The 19,300-nt window shown below is 40.5% G+C and overlaps 1 protein-coding gene across 2 annotated transcripts; it reads right to left on the bottom strand.

Moving 5' to 3' along the window:
• Positions 1–207: 207 nt before the first annotated feature.
• On the bottom strand, positions 208–17,674 carry LOC109108221 (tau-tubulin kinase 2-like). 2 transcript variants are annotated; one of them, XM_042774396.1, is made up of 16 exons: positions 17,299–17,674; positions 13,136–13,286; positions 12,115–12,262; positions 10,328–10,401; positions 9,790–9,930; positions 9,575–9,679; positions 9,387–9,452; positions 9,191–9,283; positions 8,972–9,097; positions 8,735–8,892; positions 8,432–8,636; positions 8,131–8,342; positions 7,461–8,019; positions 6,024–6,356; positions 4,434–5,329; positions 208–3,677 (listed from the first exon to the last, which is right to left on the bottom strand). In XM_042774396.1, exons 2-16 carry the CDS (start codon positions 13,202–13,204, stop codon positions 3,233–3,235), a joined length of 3,630 nt encoding a protein of 1,209 aa, XP_042630330.1. In that variant the 5' UTR covers positions 13,205–13,286; positions 17,299–17,674; the 3' UTR covers positions 208–3,232. The 2 variants fall into 2 exon arrangements, with proteins under 2 accessions (XP_042630330.1, XP_042630329.1); XM_042774395.1 differs by lacking the exons at positions 6,024–6,356; positions 12,115–12,262; positions 13,136–13,286; positions 17,299–17,674 and having other exon boundaries at positions 10,328–10,456.
• Between the last annotated feature and the right edge of the window lie 1,626 nt (positions 17,675–19,300).

A 19,300-nucleotide genomic window follows, 5' to 3' on the forward strand; every position in this document is an offset into this window, starting at 1 on the left:
CAATAACTCACTAACCTAACGTCTCAGGTCTTTTGGTTGAGATGTTGATGTGATGTGGCTTGAGGCTGCCAACATACAGATGTGCTTCAGCACTGCAGCCATTCTCAGAACTCACTTTCTTTCTGTGTGAAAATGTTCATGTAAAAACGGCATCTATGTAGGAATTAGAGTCATATGAGATCCGCAACAGTGTCTGACTGTTCCTACCTCTATGAACGGGAAAGTTCATAGGCAAATAACGTTACAGCATGGGCACATCCACTGACAGTCAACCCAGCGGCCCGACCGTGCAGACACACCAGCTCTTTCTCTTCTTCACTGAGTCCAGCCTCAGAGCCGAGAGAGGATAACTGCGAAGTAAAACATTTCGAGAAACGTGGTTGTTTAAAGTAAGAGATTTTACGTAATCAGGTCTGGTTTCTATGGTAACTGTTTCAATAAAACATAAAGCTCTATGGGAGAAATTCACGTTAGATTTTCAATAAAAAAGTCACAAGGACCCCGTTCGCACTTTAGAGTTCAGAATTTAAAATAATTTTAGAGACATTTAATGTTCAGGGACCTCTGTTGGCATGCTGAATGAAAAGTGTATTCATAGTAAGTTTATAAAAATAAAATACAAAATAATTCTAACTGAAAAAAATAACGAAAAAAAATAACACTGTACAAGGCATTTATGATACAAATAAAAATTAACACAAATAATTACAATAATGTACAATGTCCCACCCCATAACATTCTTTTGTACACTGTACATCTAACTTCACAAATCGTAAGAAAAAATAAATAATAAAAAATTATACAGATGTAAAACTGCATTTTCTTTTCTCATACGGTTACATCATTGCTTGTCATTTTGTGACAATTACTAATAGAGCAGTAATAGAGAAATTCAGCCTTTGAATTGTTAGAGATGAAATGCAAACAGAAATTGTACTACACATATTACATTTCAGTTCATAGTTAAAACAGTACTGTGCAGTTTAAGTGTTCAATATGGAGACAAAATGCATGAAAAAAACAACAGTCGAGATCCATCAAGCAATGAAACAGTTTGCTTTGGATGGGATAAAACCAGTATACTGAATTGCATTTAACTAATCACTAAATACATTGATTTTATTTGAAACAAGGCAAAGGGGTTTGTCAATGAAATTGAAATGAAACGGCATGACATTGACCTGACTTATATAGTTTTTATATATGGGGGGGGGTAATATTTGTATGATGCCATATGCTGATATCCCACAGGCTCTGGTAAATTACCTACCAGATTACACCCTCATACTCATAAATGCATATTAACCAGCTGAGGATTGAGTAAGTACACTCTGCAAGTTCTCTCTGCAAGTGCTGATATAAAGTTAAAACATGGGTAGTGAGATTGAGAGAATATATTTAAGACACCAACCAGAGGACAGATAGGAAAATAAACATGAAGTCCCTATTTACAAGCTGGCAGAAATTATCAGGCTACAAACTCCAGATATATGAAAACTTGTAAGCTGGGTTTATTGTACATGGCAGCGTTTTGTTATTTTCCTGTAGCTCATGCAAAGAGTTGGCCTTCTATGGGAAGTGGACGCTATATTACAGCATTTTACAGGCGGAGAAGGAAGACAGCTGTGTAACTTATTGTTCCAGCATTTGAAGGGAATTAGATGCATGCTTTTTGAAAATATGCATTATTATTTTTTAATGAACTCTGAAACATATAAAACTTTGATATGAGTGACAAATGGCAAATAGCAGCCCAAACATGTTGAAGTTTTGTTATGTAAAACTAACATTTGTTCCATTTTGTTCAATTGGATATCATATGGCACAAAAGATATTAAAACTATACGTTTAATCCTTGAATATTGGCCACTGTATCAGTATCAGAACTCTTCCCATAAAATAAGAAATAGGAAAAGTATTGGCACTTTAAAACCTTCCGTTTTCACATTAAGTTGAGAGATTTTGGTATAAACTAAAATATTTTATATTCAAAAATGCAATCTACTATGTAGAACTTGATGGATGGTCCGGTTTTAAGTCGAGTTTTCTGCTAGGTATAACAGGCATAGATTATATGAGGGCCTGCAAATAACCAGTCAAAAATAGGTGTGACTTATATGACGCTTTGTTCTGCTGGAAACGGTACATTGCTGTGGAATACCAGAGGCTCTACAGAAAAACAAAATTAACAAATAGTTAGTGACTCCAGATTCTGTAAGCTTGAGCCTGCCCTATATAACTGTACTGTATATTCCAAAGCAAAACTTCTTTAGGCACATCAAAGTGCAAAAACACTTTTTTTGTTTCTTCAGTGTTTTAGAGGTCACCATTTCTTGAAAAAGGAAGAACGCTTCCTCTTGCCAACTTAGAGATGTCAGAAACAGTCTATGCAAGTACAAATGCATGGTCCCATTGAACATAGCACAGTTCACCCAAAAATGACAATTCTGTCATCATTTACTCACCTTTATGTAGTTTCAAAAAACATTTTCTGACATTTTCTCGTATGTTCCACAGAACGTTTCGGAACAACATGAGGGTGGGTAAATGAGGACAGAATTCTCATTTTGTGGTGAACCATCTCATTAAGTTTTTAGAAAGCTAACTCAGCAATGTTCTCTTCTAACTGTTGCTCCGCTCATGATATTAGTTGAGCTAAAAATAAACCTTTCCCATGTAAGAACACTAATGAATGATTTTTGTTTCACAGATTTCAAATGCAACAACATGCAACCACAGCATTTCAGTTCACAGACTTGCGTACAGTGTTTCAGGCCATGTGTTAGTGCTGACAGTAGCCAAAGCACGGGCACAGAAAGGGTTAATGATGGCATGATCTATCAGTGTACCCGCCACTGCTCAGAGAGGGCTGCAATGCATCAAAGCCCAAATAAATACCATAATAAATACTGTAGTACAGCCGATCTTGATGCAAACCTCACATAGTTCATGATACAATAATCTTCATAAAAGCTCTGGAATATTTGAAAGAAATCAAACTATAAACTATTAAAGATCCAGCCAATCACCATCACGTATAACCTCCCATGTTATGAAAGTGACTCTGGTCAGTTCCTCAAAGCCAGCATCTAAAAATTGAGTCTATTGATGGAGAGAACACAAAGGAGTCGCAAAAGCTGCAGATGTGCGAGGGAATGAGAATCAAATATTTTTTAAGGTCCCAATTTCACTCATTCACTTCTTCTGCCAGTGTCTGAAACCTGTGGTTGACTATCTGCCCAGCTTGCTCGAGCATCTGACCTCACGGATGCCAGCTTTGCCCCGTTGGGTGTGTACAGTGACGGAGCGGGCCTGTCTCCCACACCATCCTTCCTGTGTGTGAGGATGAGAGCGGCGCAGAGGAGGTGAGCCCGAGAAACTGGGAGGAGAATGGCTGCGGCCCAGACAGCCACCGCGGTGCTCGTGGCAGGACGGGGAAGAGCTGATGGAGCGCTGTAGTGAGGAGGAGCTGCGGGGCGAGGCACTAGAGCTGCGCTGGTGGAGGTGCTGAGCAGCGGTGGGACCGACGAACACATGCTTCACGCCCATGTGCTTGGGGGAGGAGCAGCTGGGGTGCGGAGAGTGACGGGGCGAGCTGGCGTGCATTAGCTGGGCCAAACATGTCAGCAGATCTGAGTCACTGTTGCAGCCGGCAAGAATCCTGTACCGCCGTAGCCTGGGGGAGAAGTCAAATGAAGTCAAACTACACTATAACATGCAACTGATAAAGAAATAACAGACTGCCTGATAAACATCTAGAATTATCAAAAATACCGTAGCGACCACTCAAAAGGCTTTAGCTACTCCCTAGTAACCATCGAGAGCACTATAGCAACCACTAAGCAATTCAATACCAACCACTCAGAACATCTTAGCACCCATCATTATAGTAAATGTCTAGAAACTTTCCAGGTGATCTGGCTGGGTGACAGGTGGTTGCTAGGTAGTTCTGAGTGGTTGCTATTGCATTCTGCTATGACATTTCTAGGTAACTGCAACTATTTTTTTAAAAGGTTGATTGGTGCATTGCTAAGTGATTGCTAAAATATTCTGGGTGATTGCTAGGCATTAATTACCAAGGCATTCTGTGGTTGCTAGGGTGTTCTGGATGGTTGCTAGGCAGTAGACAGGCCATTGCTGCCCCAAAGTTCTTTGGGGTAAGCAAGAATTTGGTTCCCATCCTGGTCCTGGAGAACCCCCAAAACTGCACGTTAGTTGTCTCCCTTATCAAACACACCTGATTCAATTCATCAGCTTATTAGTAAAGACTCCAAGACCTCAAATGTGTGTATCAGATAAGAGAGACATCAAAAACGTGCAGTGTTGGGGGTTCTCTAGGACCAGGATTGGGATCTACTCATCTCGGGTTAGAAATTCTGACAGAACCATGCATATACAATAACAATATGTTGGCTATAGGCTGGATAACTACCTTCCATCCCCAGTGGAGCGGCTAGGAGGTTTTCCTGGTGGTGGACGGGGCACATAGTGTGCAGTAATGGTTTCCGCGTTCGATGTGGGGGTAACTGGGCGCGGTATCTTGCTCTTCCGTAAAAGTGGGCTAGAGGATGAGGACAGTGAGGCAGCATCATCTCCATGACGATCGGAACGAGAACCCAGAAGCGACTCTTCATCTTGAGAGCGTTCAGAAGAGGCAGAAGAAATCTGGTCCCGCTGCATAGCAGCCACAATGACACGCCTGTCAGAGGATAACGACGGGGAAGCAGAGGGTGAAAGTGGAATGTGGTGAACCTTCCTCTGCAGCAACTTCTCTTTAGCAGATCCAGGTGGTGGATCCAGAAGGCTAGATGGTTCTAACACTGGGATACGGCTGTGCCGACGATTAGGGTCTTGTTTGGGAGTGGAGGCTGGAGAAGAGGGGGCGTTTCTGGAAGGAGCATCTTCCTTTCCTTCCTCCAGAGTGTACTGGTTGGGCTCGATGGAGTGCTCAAGGATGGGAGGATCACTTTTTGGGTCTTTTAGTTTAGGAGGCTGCTTGTTGCCATCTCTCTGTGTATCCAAAGGAGGTGTAAGACAGCCGTTCATCAGAACTGGGCTACGCGGAGTGGGAGGTGTGCATGGAGACGGCAACAGGCTTGGCACTGGGCTTGAAGGTTTCTGAGGTCCATTCCCATTTAGCAAAGGATCCCCTTCAACATTAGAGGGGCTGGTGGGCTGGAAGGCAACATGCTCCTGTGGGGAGTTGATGTCAGCTGTGCTGTCTTGTGGATGCATCTCAATGTTACCATTTTCAGTATCATGTCTCTCCAGTGGAACGCTGTCGGATGCAGATTGGGAGGACAGCACAGAGGGTCGCTGAGCTGTCAGCTGAGAGAGGAAGAGAAAAAATTAGCTATGCACTACATAAATTTTCATGTCCTTGATGTCATCTGGGGGTCACAAATTCAGCTTCAGTCTTGGTATAAATGCTTGTTATTGGTAACCAAACATGCTTGCATGCAGATATAAACTGACAAACCACACACAACATCTTAATGTTAAATGAAAAGAGAAAGTTATAATATCCTTTAGAACATCAGTGTCCAATCCGGCTCCTGGAGGAACAACGTTCTACAGAGTTCAGTTCTAACTTCAAAACACCTAGCTGGATGTTTCTAGTAATCCAGAAGCCCTTAGTTTGCTGGTTCAGTGTTTGTTTAATTAGGGTTGGAGCTAAACTTTGCACTCCAGGAGCAGGATTTAACACCCTTGCTTTAGACAACTTGGATGAAAAGCAAAACCTGACTGATTTAAACAGGATATGAGATGGTTAGTCACATATTTAGAGGAATGTAAACACATAAGCCCTGTTCCAAAACCTAGTGACTGATTTGGAATGCTTTAAATAAGCATTACTTAAGCACAGAAAAAAAACAGCATGACTTCAGTACTACAGTCAAATACAACAACAAAAATCAAGAACATACAGAAAATTGGAAGCAGTAAGACTGGAGAGAAGTCATGTTTGGTGGGCAGAGATGGCCGAAGTTATGGGAAGCACAGAATGGGAGTGCCAATTCACCTGCTGAAGCTGAGCGCGGGTGATTCGTATGACTGAGGGGAACTTAGTGTTTGCAGCAGTCGCTGGAATGGCAGGAAGTTTTCTGCGTCCAGGTGAATGGTCAGCACGGGGCTGGGAGGGTAGTGGCAGCCAGGCATGGCAAGAGGAGGTGGAAGAGGAAGGGTGGTGTTGGTGGTCTGCAGATTGGCTGCGCTGCATCCCAGGTGGGGCACGCTGGTGTAGGGGGTCCGACAGGGTGATCAGGAAGGTGTGTGGGCTAGGGGAGCGCAGGTGCAGGGGGCTGCACGTCCTCGCCACAAGCTCCTCATTTTGGGATGCAGGAGAGGTGGGCAGCTAGAAAAGGAAAGTGGGGAACAGTGGAAGGGAGGCGAAGAGCATTTAGTGAGGCGGATCAGGTGAGTCAGGGGAAGTGAATGTGTAGTGAAGATGGAAAATAAGTCAAGTAAAAAGAGATTAAAATGGCCGGAAAGATAGTAGGAGGTAATTAAGGAATAAGAGGAAGCAGATGGTTACAGTATGCAGTTAGGCAAAATTCACTGACATCTTCCAGAGACCTCAGCACTTAAACTTTCAGAGGGCCAGTAATGTGATTGAATCTGCAACATTCTAATAAATTAAGCCAGCTCTGTGTGGTTCTACAACATTCCTTCCATAAACAGTGTCCTGACCTGGGCAGTGAGGATATAAGAGCTAAGGTAACAGGATCAGCTTAGCTCAGACTACCGTAAGCTTACATCACAGACCTGAGGGTGAGCTGTCTGTAGCTCATTACTGTGGCTTACAGGTAAGCAGCCCTCAGAGACCACCGTTATTCTGCTGACATGAGCGTGTGTAGCATAGAAAGTTATTTAGCCTCATTTACGACATCCAGAAAAAAGTAGAGCAGAAAGGAAATTTTCATGAGGGGTGTATTAGTGAAAATCACTAATTACTATAATGTTTTTTGTTTGTTTTTTGCAACTTAGACACATGCATTTAATACGCTAGTTCATCTAATTTATTGTCTTTTTTGTTTTGTATTTGGTAGGTTTAAGTGTTGCCCAGATCCTTGGTAAAATGTTGCCTTATATTCAGTTCCTGTCTGGCTTGTTCATGATCACATTTGCAAGAGAAAAGCAGTCTAAAATTCACCAAACTTGGCTTTTTATAAAATTAATTGTGATTTGTACTAAATGTTTGACCACTAGGTGGAACGGTCCTCCTACTGTCCCGCTGGGTCATGGTACCAATAATACCTACCAAAATTTGTCTTGATAAGCTAAAGCATTGCCAAGCTAGAGCCTCACGTTATGTTTGGCATATATTTGTCATTGCTGAGGAGCTGTTTTAAAACCTTTTTAAGCTTTTCTGAGTATGGGTCTAAACATCATGTGACCAAATCTTAAATTGTAGACTATTTGTAGAAGTAACGAAAACAGTTTTCTGAGCCATAGTTACCTGTGTGAGAGCTCCTTCAGCCAGTGCCTCACCAGGGCTGGTGGGGGTAACAGGGCGTCCACCAGCAGTAGGGAATACACTGAGCTCCAACCGATCCATCCTTTGTGGGCCCTGGACTGTGTGAGGTATGTGGGTGTCTCCTTGTACGGGACTAGGAGTGGATTCTTTATCCGGAGATTCATCCATTGGCTGCAAAACTTCTGGCTCCTCTTCACACTCATCTGATGGGCTACTTGTGAGTTTAGCCTCAGGACCAGGGCTACGTCCTGCCACCTCTTTGAAGTCCCGCAGGTCAGAGCCCTTCTCTACCATCACCCAATCACGCAACTCAACATCTTGTAGACCTGAGCTCAGGTTTAGAGCGACAAAGCCACTGTTAGCTGCATCATCGCCCTGCTCAGGAGATCCCGGTGAAGCAGGCTTGGGCGAGCCACCGCCAGAGCGAAATTCCTCATCATAGTGCCAAACACGCTCTGTGTGACTTCCATTCAACATAGCCATGCCAGGGACACCATCAGCTTCCCGTTCCTGTGCTGTACCAGGTGGCTGCTTGGCAGAACTGGTCACAGAAACCCGAAAGAATGCACACTAAGTCAACATACCGACAAGTTGCTAAATGCTCAATATTTTTGAAAAAAGAAAATGCAATTTTGAGTGTAGAGAGACTTACCAGGCCTCTACAAAATGCTCAGTGTTGGGTTTGGGCTCCAAAGTTAGTCTCTTCTCCAGTTCAAAGCTATGGATGTTGCGCAGTTTCCTCAAAAGAGGAGGGTCTCTATCTGAGGGCACCACATCTGACCGGATTCGCACTGGTGAACCAATGCTAGGCCCTGCATTGGGACTCTGATTGCCTTGGTTGCTATGTTCATCCTCTGTTCCCATCTAGAAGGGAAGGACAACAAATTATGAAACCTCCAAGAATAGACAAAGATGTCTATGACTGATTCGGTTCATGGTACACATTCTGGTACCTTCCAGACAGCGGGACAGATTCGGTTCCGGTTGCGGTCCAGGTCCTCACAGACATCAGTCTCCTGGTTCCTAAAAGGAAGGCTCGGAGATCCAGGCAGGTGCTCGGGCCGAGCATTGTCCCCATCACTGAGATGCTCATCTTGTAGAACTTCATCCGTGTTCTCCTTCAGAAGATCTCCAGGCACCTGTGAGGCGTTCACAACGCTGGAAGAAAACAGAAGCACCAGAGAACTCTTCACTAAGAAAATGCAAATGTTTACGAGAGCTCAACCAAATGAGAGTAAAGTAGTCACATGACTTACCCCATCTGAGCTGGTGTGAGGCGTGTGTGGTGCTGTGGCGTGTTTGCCGTGGCGATGTTTGTCAGTGGGCTATCTGAGTTCATCCTTTCCCAATCATACGGGTCATTTTCCACTACGTTGTATGTTCTCATGCTATTCTCAAAAACGTTCCTCAGTAGCTAGAGTGGAGAGATCATTTTCAAGTGAGATTATAACTGCTAGATATTGCATTGATCTATTAAAGTATCAAATGTTTACCTGATAGTCAGGTTTGGTAAAGTAGTCCAAATTGCTGGTGTGGTCCAGAAAGACATTGAATTCTGGGGGCAGGTGTTTCAACATAAGCCGATGATCATACGTCTCTTTTATTTTCCCCACTTGTTCCTAATGCATAAACACAAAAATATCATCATCACTTCCCAACAAACAGGAAACTGCTTTTCATAGCACTTCTTCTTCCTCCTGCCTGATAAGCACCTTGTCTTTTATTTTCCTCCAGGGGAGTTGCCCAACCAAGAACTCCACCAGCATGTAGAACAAAGACCACAAGTCATCATGTCTTCCCATCTCCTGTGACAGTAAGCCCAAATCAAATCTGATCAGACCAGAATTGACCACAGTATAAGCAGCTGAGACTATACAGGAACAAGAGAGCGAACAGGGAGATTCTTACCTTGTTCTTGTGGGCGTTGACTGAGGCGTATCGCACTGTACCCCTAAACCCTGCAACAGGACGGGGCTGAGAGAGAAGAGAATCTTACAGTACAAAATTGTATAAAACCCAGTGACAAATAAACACTCACAAACATATAAACAAGTAGAGTCAGAAAGACTGCATTAGAAATTACTATTGATACTGACCGGTCTGACTTCTTGGCAGGAGTTTGTGAATTGGCGTGCCAAACCAAAATCTAACATGTAGCAAGTTCGACATGTGTTAGGAAATCGGCCCATGGCAAAGTTGGACTGAAAACAATATGAACAAGACACTCATTACAATAAGGTTGCAATATTTTGAGTAAAAAGTAAGCAACTTATTGTTAAACTAAGTGTACTAAAGAGTTTAAACTTCTTACCGGTTTGATGTCACGGTGTAAAAAGCCCACTGAGTGGATGCTCTCAATGGCCTCCAGTATCTGTAGACCCAGTCTGAGTGTAGTGCTGACTGTGAAAGTGCCACGGTTCATGCTCCTCCTCAGATCCGCTAAATTACGGCCCTGCAAAAGCCAAAAAGGCAACTCAAAAGGTTACTCATTTTGGCTACAATTATTTAATTGAAAGACGGGTTTGTAAAAAAATGCACACAGACCACAAATCCTAAAGTCATCATATTCACATATAAATTGCAACAAACAAAAACACATATCTACATCTTATTTGCACAATAAAGTTAATGTATATTGTAGGTAAATGATACATTTACAGATAACTTCATTTTAATAGGTCACAGTTGTTTTAACCATTATTACTGTCTTTACAGCTCTCTGTGTACATAACTGCACTCTCATATTAAATACACGTATTAGGCATGTAAAATCATCACCACAGATGAACTGTAATATTCGGCACACATTAAGATAGAAAGAAACGCATAACCTGTCAATCAGACCTCACCTGAAGCTCCATGACAACATAGTTAAAGCGATCATTGCGGCCACATCCAACAAACCGACAGACGTGATCCTTTCCTGAAACAGCGAGACAACACTTTATTAGACTATATATCATTGTATCTCATTTCACATGCACAGAGACCAACCAGGCATAACAGAAGCCCTTTACATATGAAGTCTTAAATGTACAGTAGCAGAAATAGCCTTTAAAAGATCAAAGAGAAGGTGGACATGAATGCAAGACAAAATAAATGCTGTAAAACTTATGATTATGACCACTTCACAAGACAAATAGTAAACAGTAAGTTTCCTTTTTTAAGTATTCTGTGTCTTTTTCTGTCCATGTGCTCCACTACTCCTCCTCCTAATGGAGATCTGTCCAGAGGAGGGGGGTGTTTGGATTTAGTTCAGTGCGGCTCAGCTCTCTTGGGACACTCTCTGGACCGCAGGAGCAGATCAGACTGGCTTCAGCCATATTCTAGTCTGATCCACTCCTGCCTTCTGCCCTGACACACCCTACAGCCCCCCGCAAGACCCTCTCTTCCTAATATGCCTCTTCCTCCCAGTCTCCAGTCCTCTATTATTTTGATTATTCTGAGTGTGATGTTCATTTTCATTATTTACACAGCATTCTTATTCAGAATTATGCGAAAAATGACATAGCTATGTATGAAAAACACCAAGCTACTGTACTTTTTAGCTATTGTCCAGAAGATTTGCATATATAATTTGTGCATCACTCTGTTTTATTTACTTCTCTTCTAACCGGGTGGGCGGCGGCAGCAAGTAGATAGAGATATCTCCAGTTACAAACCTTTCCCTCAGGGAGAGATCAAACCACTTTGTCCTATCATACAGCCATATTACAGCCAACATGATACAAGTACATTGATTTTCTTTTTCTTTTTTCATAAGCAGAGTGGAGAGGTTGAGGATATAATGAAGGAAGACTGTAAAGGGAGGGAAAGAGGATAGCGATGGTTTCATTGCTGGGCTCTGCTAATTGATTAGTTGATTCTTTGCCCAGAGGAAAAGAAGACAGGGTTTGATTTCAAGCTTGGCTACTGATCCTTACAATGAAAAGAGCTGCTTTAAAATACATTGTTTGCTCAAATTGAAACTATTAAGATTTCCTCTTTGAATCCCAAAAATCAGGGCTGCATTTATCTGGTGCAAAACATCTACAACCATGAAAACAAAAAAGCAATGTATATAACATAATGATAAAGCAGTATTTATATAAGTGACACAAGATACACTACCGTTCAAAAGTTTGGGGTCAGTATGATTTTTTTTTTAATATTTGCATTTATTTATGTAGCATATTTATTTGACCGATTAAAAAGAGTAATATTTGTGAAGTATTATTACAATTTAAAATAGTTTTCTATTTTATTATTTTTTTTAAAATGTAATTTAATCCTGTGATGACAAAGTTGAATTTTCAGCAGCTCTCTCCAGTTTTCAGTGTCACATGATCCTTATAATATGCTGATTTGGTACTCAAGAAACTTATTTCTTCTTATTATTATTAATACTGAAAACAGCTGTGCTGCTGTTTAATATTGAATATTTTATTTTATTTTTTTCAGGATTCTTTGATGAATAGAAAGGACAAAAGAACAGCATTTTTGTGAGACAGAAAACTTTTGTAACATTACAGATGTCTTTACTGTAACTTTGGAATGGCAGTATGAAAGTAAATTTAGGAATTCATTCAAGTATGCCATTTGTGTATTTATAAAAGTCACATTTATACACATTTATCGACTCTGCTTAACTACTTGCCTTGCAGTTTCTTCAATTCAGCCACCTCCATCTTCAGGACCTGTTTGGGTTGTTGAGCTGACTCTGCTTTCAGAGCCACACAGGTGCGGTTCATCAGGTCCAGAGCCTCGTAGATCTCGCCGAAGCCGCCACCGCCAATCTTCTTCACCTGAGGTCAAAAAGACACAGAGTGATATCACTATATATGGTTTAAATTTGAAGATCATAGATTATTAATCATAATAATTACTAATAATTTAATTATTTCAAAATGTAATTAAGCCAGTTGAATTCTTAGTCCACTGTTTATAAACCTGATCCAAATCCCATCCACATCAAAATATGAAATGCACCTCAGTCACAGACTAAAATAGTACATTTGACTGTTTTCGATGTAAAATACATTGAGTAAGGGGAAAAAAAGAATCAATATAATTAAAAACATTTTTTTTTAATTATACTAGATTTAATGCAAAACAAGAAAGTGATAAAATTACACGTCCTCTGCAATAGCATCACAGCACATTCTGCACAGCAGTCAGATTACATTTTCAGTATTTTACTATTTATTTCTCTTGGCATCACATGTCCCTTTGTGCCACAACCTCTTCTGCCCTCTTGTGTCACTTCCTTTTTCCCTCAGATCTCCCTGCATGGTGACAAATCTGGTTTTCACTGGGGATTATACTGGGTTGATTCAGCAATGTGCTTATACAACATCAGAGGAAGCAACGTTTTACTGATCAGTGCCCTAAAGGAGGAACACACTGCACCACGAGATCAGAGTGAGGAGTGAGTCCACTACCTGCCACCATCTCCACAGCTACTGAAAACAGTCTCACTCACATATGTAAGCATAGGTAAACGTAGTATCACATACTTTCCAGAAAGCAGATTTAAATGCTTTTTTTCAACATCCAGATTTTTATCTTTGTGAGCAACTATCTCTTTAAGAACTGTCTAAATCAATAACTAGGCTGTCAGGTCATATATCAAGCAAAGCACTACGCTGATGAGCATTAGATAAAACCTGCAGACTTACTACTTTCCATCGGTCCTTCACCAGAATGCCCGGGGACAGGATGTCTGTCTGCTCCAGCCCTGTGCTCATCCTGTCTGTGGTCTGCTCCGAGCTTGTCCCCTAACGCCAGCGACAGGGGTTTGGGTCTGGCATTGGAGCCGTGTGGTGCACTCTGCACACAGAGAATAAAATAACATTGTTTTAGCATTGCTTGTTGTACTGGGACAGCATTTAAATTAAATTAAATTAAATAAAAAATTAAATTTATGCATTTAGCAGACGCTTTTATCCAAAGCGACTTACAGTGCATTCAGGCTATCAATTTTTACCTATCATGGTAAACAATTTACAATGCACAATCTGTGGTTTCACAGTAAAATTATTATATTTGATTAAGCAAGTTATACGGAAATACAGCAAAAAATACAGCAAATAAAAGAAAATAATTGTAAACATTTTAACTCATACTGAAGAAAATCTCCAAAAAATCAAGTCGCATGTGACTTGTCAAATTGTCACTAGGCTGTAATCAAATATTTGATGTACATTTCAAACATGTATTCCAGTGGTCTCTTTCGAGAGGTTTTTCTTTTAGGATATTGCATGCAGATGTGGTTAACATGACAGTGTCAAAATAAAGGTGCATCTTAAAAATATATACTGATTCTTAAAACACTGCATAGATACATCATAGTGTCAACTGGTCGTTGTATAAATGGATATCGATGTTACAACCCTAGCACATGACATGTGGGGGAAAATGAGATATCATGGCAAAGAATTCAAAATTCGTTTAAATTAAAAAGGGAATGAATTAATACAGAGCGGCCAAGATTTAACTAAAACATGAGAATTACTTTTTCGCACGCACATGATAGGGAAGTCCTAAGAGGCCATGGATTATTAATATTTTTCTATCTTGTTTTCTTGTGATCACGACTTAAAAAGTTAGTTCACCCAAAAAGTAAAATTAGGCTGTGTTTTTATCCTAGGTGTATATGACTTTATTCCTTCACACAAATCCAGTCGGAGTTATATTAAAAACTGTCTTTGATCTTTCAAGCTCTATTGTTGCAGTCAGCGGGTGTTGCATTGGTTCAGTCCAAAAGACCTGAAATAAAAAGCGCCCTTCCATAAAAAGAAAAGCATCTCACACGGCTCCGGTGGGGGGGTAAACAAAGCCCTCCTGTAGCGAATCGATGTGTTTTTGTAAAAAAAATTATCCATATTCAAAATGTAGTAATCACTTGAATCTAGCTTGCGCTCACTGTTGTAAACGGAATTAGCTCCGGGGGAATTACGTACGAGGTCAGCTTTGCGCATGTGCCGCTCAGAAGTGACGCAGGCAGAAACACAGCGGAGAGATCAAAACGAAACAACGGTCACTAATTAGAAGTACAAAACGAGGATTTGTAAAGAAGAATGTCGGAGGATTTCGATATAAGCCAAGAGAAGACTGGTTTTGATCCTGTAAACAAACGTTGGTTTTCACGAGACTCACTGGCGCATACACTGACCTCATACATCATGCTCCGTTTTACAACACTGAGCGCTAGTTAGATTTAAGTGATTATTACATTTTGAATATGGATGTTTTTCTTACCTTTGTTCACCCCCGGAGCCTGGAGCAATGCAACACCCGCTGACTGCAACGATAGAGCTTAAAAGATCAAAGACAATTTTTAATATAACTCCGACTGGATTCATCTGAAAGAAGAAAGTCATATACACCGAGGATGCCTCGGGGGTGAGTAAAACGCTGCATATAACGCTGCTATAATTTGTTCATTACTGACATTTAATTAATGTTAAATGCTTGAATCAATATGATTATTTTGTGTATCTGTTTTCATTAAGTTCTTCCCGACAAACACAGAACGTTCCTCTAACGTTCCCATACGGTTTCCATTTGGTTATTTTTTTAAGGGAATTAAATAAGAACGTTCCCTGTAGGTTCTTTTTTAATAACCTAAAGAGAACCTTCCCAGAACGTTCCCTGTAGGTTACTTTAAGGTTTTATAACCTAGATAGAATGTTCCCAGAACGTTCCCTGCCAGTTATTTTTAGTTGTCATAACCATGTAAACTAATTAAATCTTTGCAGAGGTTTCTGAATGATCAGATTATTCTAATGCTGAAATGTGTTTTTTTTTTCCATAAACTATATTTAGCAGAATTTCATGTCTGAAGTAAGCTTTTAATAAAGTGTACATTAAAGCAGTCAAATCTCATTATAATGATCATATGAATCCAATTTTATAGCTGAAATTAAGCCAAGGTTAAGCGTAATCTGAAAAGCATATCATAAACACCTGGGTTTGTTTGTATCTTTCTTTACTGCGCACCTCTGATCTGCATGCACTTCTCCAGCATGTGCCTTCTCCTGTCTTCCAAGGAAAGCCACACACTTGAGTAATTTAAAAATTAATGGTCATTTCATTTTACTGACTGACTAACATTTGTTTATTGATCTCTTTATTAAATAATTACTTATAATTAATATATATATATATATGAGAGTAAATATTGTGATTTCAGAAAGATTACACACATCTAATTGAAGAGAACATGACGTTAACAGTGAAGTTTTTGTTTACTGACCAAAAGAGAGAATTAGACATCATCGCTAATTCAGTGGTAAGAAATGAATTTAATGTTATCCTAGTTAAAGTCAAATACATGTTATTTATTTTTAATGTCTGTAAAAATAAAATTCACATTTTAAAAACCCAATACTGTGTTGAAGTCATTGTTATTTGGTGCTTGCTTAAGAGACGTAAAATCTGGTTTATTATGGTACAGTGATACAACTTCTTCCATATTAATGGATAATTCAATCTCATTTAATGCTCCTAATGAAGGTTAAATGTGCTCTGATTGTTTTTAATGATTAAACAATAGTTTAAAACAAGACATGGTTTGTAGTAGCCTACTGATTATTGACGTCCATCCGTTCGTTCTCCATGCCGCTTACATGATGGGACACAGGAATGCTGGATGATTACTGATGTACAGCAGGGTATATCGGAGTAAAGAGGTTAAGTGAACATTCTGGGAACCTTCTAGGAGCCTAGGAACTAGGATCCTGTTGGTTAGCCAGGAAAGTTTTCTGAACGTAAATAGAACGTTCTCTTTAGGTTACGTGAACGTTGCGGAACCTACCTAGAATGTTCTGGGAATGTTCCCACAACATTCTGGGAAATTACTGTTTTTTTTTTTCCTGTGAAATTTTGCAGAACAACAGTAAATATTACAACACCTTTAGTTTATATATATTCTCTCTGTCAGTGAAAATAGTTCCAAAAGAAGCCAGAGCATCAAGCTTGGCGTGTCACCGCGCAACAGTCTGGAACAACGTCTGTGAGTGGATCGGAACACAGAGATTTCCATTCCCGCACTGTAAACAAATGTAATCACCTCGTTCCGATTCCACTCCGGGTTTTCCATCACACACACACACGATCATGTACTGGCTGGAACTCAAACAATACAAGTAGAGAACGGAACATCCCAGTGACACATTACTGCACTCTTGAGACGCGATTTCACCAATCAAACTGGAGGACTGACACTGTTGTCTCTGTGTTAGACTAACTTAGTTTCATTGGATAAAAAATGTCAGGCAAATGTAAATGCAGAGAAAATTATATCATCTCTTAGAACTGAGCTTTCCTGCCTTTAAAGAGCTTAGTGATTGACAGCTCTCATTTTAACACGTTCACACGTTAACACACTAAATGAGTGATCTGTGAAACTAATGCACTAGAGTTGTGCAGACGGTGCTAAAGATAAAAAAAAAAAAAAACCCATGTAACACTCTGAGCTGTTATTCGAACATCAGTATGGCTTTTGCGTGTTTTGCAGAGCTTATTAGCTGATAATTGCAGCAATTACTTTCGACAGATGCTGCTTTCTATTCAGACGACTTTAACTTCTTAATAAACGCATCAGACTGGTTTCTGCCACATTTCTGATCTGGTTTAATGGCAGCGGCCCGCTGTTGAAATGTGAGCCGCACAGCTCGATGCGTTGCGTTGCTACAGTAAACACAGACAACACATTCACACACGTATTACGTCTCGTTCATTCCGGCGGCTACGACCTTGAAACAGTCATATAACTGCATTAATATCACTGACGGCATGCCATATAGAGGAGCCGTGTGTCCTTATCCATGTTACTCACCTCAGTCCCGTTCCTCACAGCGCCGGGTGTGGTTTATAATTCTCACAAAATGCGCTTTAAAATCATGTCGAAGACGTCAAATGGTGTATATATGCGGAATGTTCATCCATGAGTACGGCGGGAGATGTCCTTTTCTCTGACATATGCGCAAACAGCGCCGTGTTTTCGTAAACGTCGCTTTATTACCGCGGCTCCTTCAGCATCTCTGCGGAATGGGTTCGTGACGCGCGTCTCCTCTGATCCGCTTGCATGCGCGCTCGTTCGCGACGCTATCGCCCTTCGCAACAGCAAGCGCGCGAACTGGCATTCCACTCTGCGAGTGCACGTGGATTCTCAGGGCGCGTCCTCGAGAACTGCTCAAACCTGGGAGGAAGGTGCCCTCTTCTGTTTAGACCCGGGGCAGCAGTGGAAGTACGGTTGACCTCTTGTTTAGTTTCGGTTGTCTATAAAAAGTATGAAATAATATATCCTCCTGAGAACCAGAAAAAAGGTCTGTGATTTTTTTTTTAATTTTATGTCATTGGTTGGAGCATAAGCAACAAATGGAGAGGATTTCCCCCCCCCCCCCCCCCCCCCCCCCCCCCCCCAATTTTTATAATACAGACAAAGTGATAAACAAACAATCATAAAAGAGAAAACATTGTCTGCACTTTTTTCCTTTTTACACATTTCTTTCCCACATACAACTAAATGAGGAAAGAGACAAGGAAAATAATAAAAATAAATAAATAGACATAGCCACCCCCCACCCTAAGAACCCCCCAGGAGGATTAGAAAATATCAACAGTCTTTGTATACAATTATACTAATAAGATGCATATAATAAAAAAGGGAGAGAAAAAAGAAAAGGAAAAACAAGTATAAACAACTATACAAATAGTATACGTGGATGATAAAGTATTAATTGGAAATAGTATAAAGAAGAATATACACATATACATACAGATATGCATCCAAAACAATGCACACATATACCGGTTCAAAAATCGGTTCAATTAGTTGGAATCTAGAGAGGACATAGAGTCATAAAGATTTAGAATAGGGTTCCAAGTTTTATAAAATTTATCAGTTGAGCCCCGAGTAGCATATCTCAGTTTTTCAAGTGAAAGGAATGACATCAGATCCTTTAACCAAGAGGTAGTTGGGGGAGGGGTTGGACACTTCCAATGCAACAAGATGCACCTTCTAGCTATAAGAGAAGCAAAGGCAATAACTTCTGCTTTCTGCCTTGTGATAGAAGACAAGTGAGACACGCCGAAGATGGCAACTATAGGACATGGAGATAAAGAAACATGCAGAGCCCTAGACATGAAGTCAAAAAACAAGCCCAAAATGAGGCCAATTTGGGGCAGCTAAAAAAGGTATGAGTAGCGGGAGAGAAGGAGCATCTGGTACAGGAGTCTTCTGTTTGTGGGAACAATTTATGCAGTCTAGCTTTGGTCAAATGAATTCGATGCAAGACTTTTAGCTGAATGAGACTTTGCCGAGCACATACAGTGGTAGAGTTAACTCTGGCAAGGGCCTCAGACCATAGCTCTTGTGATAACTTGATTTGCAACTCATTCTCCCAAGTTATCTTCAAGCAGTTAAGAGAAGATGTACTAGATGAAAGTAACAAGGCATGGATAGAGGATATAAGACTACCACCTGTAGAAGCTGACAATACTTTCTCAAGCAGAGTATTTTCTGGTAATAGAGGGAAACTGGGGAAGTTGGTTTTGGCAAAATTACGGAGTTGAAAATACCTGAACAAACCTGTAGAGTGTAAGTTAAATTTGGAAATAAGATTGGTAAATGTAGCAAAAGATTATCAATAAAAAGATCTGAAAAACAAACAATGCCCTTATCTCGCCATCTTTTAAAGGTGTGATCAATACCTGGTGGCAAAAACAAGTGATTATTGCAAATAGGACTTGAGATGGATAGTGATTCCAAACGAAAATGTTGTCGAAATTGTTTCCAAATTTTTAATGTCGATAACACAATGGGATTTTTAGTATAA

The sequence above is a fragment of the Cyprinus carpio genome, chromosome A17, assembly GCF_018340385.1.
Source record: "Cyprinus carpio isolate SPL01 chromosome A17, ASM1834038v1, whole genome shotgun sequence".
NCBI classification, from domain to species: domain Eukaryota; kingdom Metazoa; phylum Chordata; class Actinopteri; order Cypriniformes; family Cyprinidae; genus Cyprinus; species Cyprinus carpio.

Bases quoted from the DNA above. Each gene is read 5' to 3' on its own strand.
- LOC109108221 (XM_042774396.1), bottom strand. From the start codon at position 13,204: ATGAGCACAGGGCTGGAGCAGACAGACATCCTGTCCCCGGGCATTCTG. The intron at 12,263-13,135 runs GTAAGTCTGCAG...TTTTGACCTCAG, and splicing joins TGAAGGACCGATGGAAAGTA to GTGAAGAAGATTGGCGGTGG. The intron at 9,098-9,190 runs GTGCTTATCAGG...TTTATGCATTAG, and splicing joins GGAGGAAAATAAAAGACAAG to GAACAAGTGGGGAAAATAAA.